The 2500-nt window shown below is 31.6% G+C and overlaps 1 protein-coding gene across 2 annotated transcripts in view; it reads left to right on the top strand.

The window, feature by feature from the left end:
• The window catches only part of LOC122243041 (uncharacterized), a 24142-nt gene extending 22317 nt beyond the window's left edge, over nt 1-1825 (top strand). For both annotated transcript variants that reach the window (XM_043000504.2, XM_086536137.1), the window contains exon 15: nt 1-1825. This exon is cut by the window's left edge and continues 321 nt beyond it. In XM_043000504.2, the coding sequence (XP_042856438.2) occupies nt 1-32 (32 nt within the window). In that variant the 3' untranslated portion in view covers nt 33-1825.
• Nucleotides 1826-2500: the final 675 nt, after the last annotated feature.

Genomic DNA, 2500 nt, shown 5'->3' with positions numbered 1-2500 from the left:
GTCAAGTTGATACAGAACTCATCTCGCAGTGATAGGTTGTGTGATGAATAGAGATTTTGTTGATGTTAGTGTTTTGTATCATAACTAGTAATCACAAAAGAAAAGGGAGGTATTGAAATGAATATTTTTATTGCATTTTTTTTTCCATTTGCAGTTTTAGTGTAGGAGAAAAAAAAACATTAAGTAATATCACATGCAGTATGTCTTCAATTTAGAGATGGAAGGCAATTTTGTCAGATTGAAAAACAGACCAAACCAAAACAACTGTAACAGAATCAAACACCTCTACAGGTAAATGGTAATGGAATACAGTCTGATATCTTGTTTTCACAAATATGTAAAGTACTAATGCGTTATGCAGGTGACAGTTTCTCTCAAGAATGATTCTTTCTCCCAATGTGATACAACAGGTCCCCACTTTGATGCCTCATTACATTCAAAGCTTGGTATTGTTCTGACAGTTTTAGATCCTTAGTCTCTAGAAAGATCTGAATCAAGTTGTTTGTAATTACATTGCATAATTTATCTTGTGATTTGGTGTTCATTTAGGTGGTTTAGGTTTTTGGCACTGGTGAAGCGCTGATCTGGAATTTTTGTGCAAGTTATCCTAAGGTTGATGTTGTCCTTCTGTTCGTGAATAAACAATAATCTGTGATCAGTATGAAACAAAAAGGGGAACATGGGGGAAATTGCATCTCACAACAGATCTTGAGGAGGGAAATCTAGAAACACATCATTGTTATTGATACCTGTTCTATGTGAATATTGTTTCTCATGAATGATATTGTGAAAAGTAAAAGGAAGTTTTGGCAGGATTTTTTCGGGGGTTCTAAGTGTTGCATTTTTGAGAAATGAAAAATATTTTTATTTTCTATTTTTTTGGGGAGCATGAAGAGTATATTGGAATCATTTAGGGAAATAATTATCTCCCATTATTTATTATTTTTGTGCCCCCCCACCCCTCCCCTCCCCCCTCCATATACTCGTATTTATTTGTTAAAGCAATAGTTGTAAGTTTTTGATTGTGATCACAATTTGAAGAAGATTTTACATAGATTTATTGTTAATGTATTTACTGTAGTTTCTTTTATTTTTGTTTATTGGAGTTTCATATTTTATTGTTATTTTCGTGTTGTTATTATCATAGTTTTCCCAAGAATCTTGAATTTCTCAATTTGATATTAGTAGAAGTTGTACATATTAATCATTGTATCTGCAGCTTTATATTATGTAGTATGTATTATTGTATATTATATTTTGCTTGTGGCATAATCCTTGTTCTTAGGTAATATATTTTCACTTTGGAGAAAAGGAAAACAATCTTGAAAGAACTGAAAGGTCATCATGGTTTCAAGATATTTATGTAAAAAATGTCACTTATTTTTAGTAAGGTCATGATGCATTGATATTGGTCATACAAGCATCATTCATCCTGTAAAGAACATATTCAGCTTTTGTCTTTGTCACAAATATTTTTCACTTGCTCCTCAAATAGTTGAAATTGGAGGCTGAAAAATGGAAGAGAAAAGGTCACAGTGAAAGGTCCCACATGTTTGACTTCTAGTCATTATCTAACTAACATTAAAAGCCTTAATTCTAAGAATGGTCATTACTGTCTATAAGCGAAGCTGGCTTTTATGCCTCAGATATAGTTTAGCCAGTGTCTCCTCATAGGTGATATAAATATTTCAATTGATTTAATCTTTTGCATTAAAGTTTAATTGTAATTCTGTAACTTAGGTAAGTAATATGAATTACAATGTATGTTTTGAGGAAGTGAGCCAAAGGCTTCACCAAAAGTTTGGAATAAAAGTTTATGATTTGAGGTAAAGTTTAAGAGATTCCTTTTATTTTGTGTTCAAGGATTGTATTTCTTGTTCTTCTCAGTGCATCGTAGTTAATGGGAAATTATAATCTTTCTTTTTTTCTGCAGCCAAGATTATATTTCTCTTCAGGAATTCAGGTGCAGGTGGTATTATTTTTTGTCTATTTATTTATTGTATTATCATAATTATTAATCTCTCTCGGTATATGCATATGTGTATATTAGGGTAAATTGATCTTTATGTCTTGCAAATCTCTGTACTTTTACAAAAGTCTTTTTATATAGTCTTGAAGTGGATTCATCATCTCTTGTTTACTCAATCATGTGCCTCTTGTGTGGCATAGTTCAAGATTATGATTACAGGGAAAGTGAAAGAATTCTACCTTGAGAAAAGAGAAATATTGACAGTATAAAGCTCATGCCTATTTTTTACATCATCTCTACTCTCTCTTAATAACTTCGTGGTGCATTCTGAATGATTGACATGGCCTTTTGAATATATATTTCTTGATGTCAGTTGTAGAGGGTTGGTAGTTGATTTTTTAGCTTTGGAGGAATCATACAGCTTGTTCCATTATCTTTATATCGGGTTGATAGGAAATCTATTGTGAGCAGTTATATAAAGAAAATATTAATTATATTCTTTTTAAAACTGGCTGGACCCATGAAGTGAAA

This window comes from Penaeus japonicus, unplaced genomic scaffold (assembly GCF_977035675.1).
Source record: "Penaeus japonicus unplaced genomic scaffold, GWHDUDI00000001_assembly GWHDUDI00000004, whole genome shotgun sequence".
Taxonomy (NCBI): domain Eukaryota; kingdom Metazoa; phylum Arthropoda; class Malacostraca; order Decapoda; family Penaeidae; genus Penaeus; species Penaeus japonicus.
This window is presented reverse-complemented; position numbering and strand designations above follow the sequence as displayed.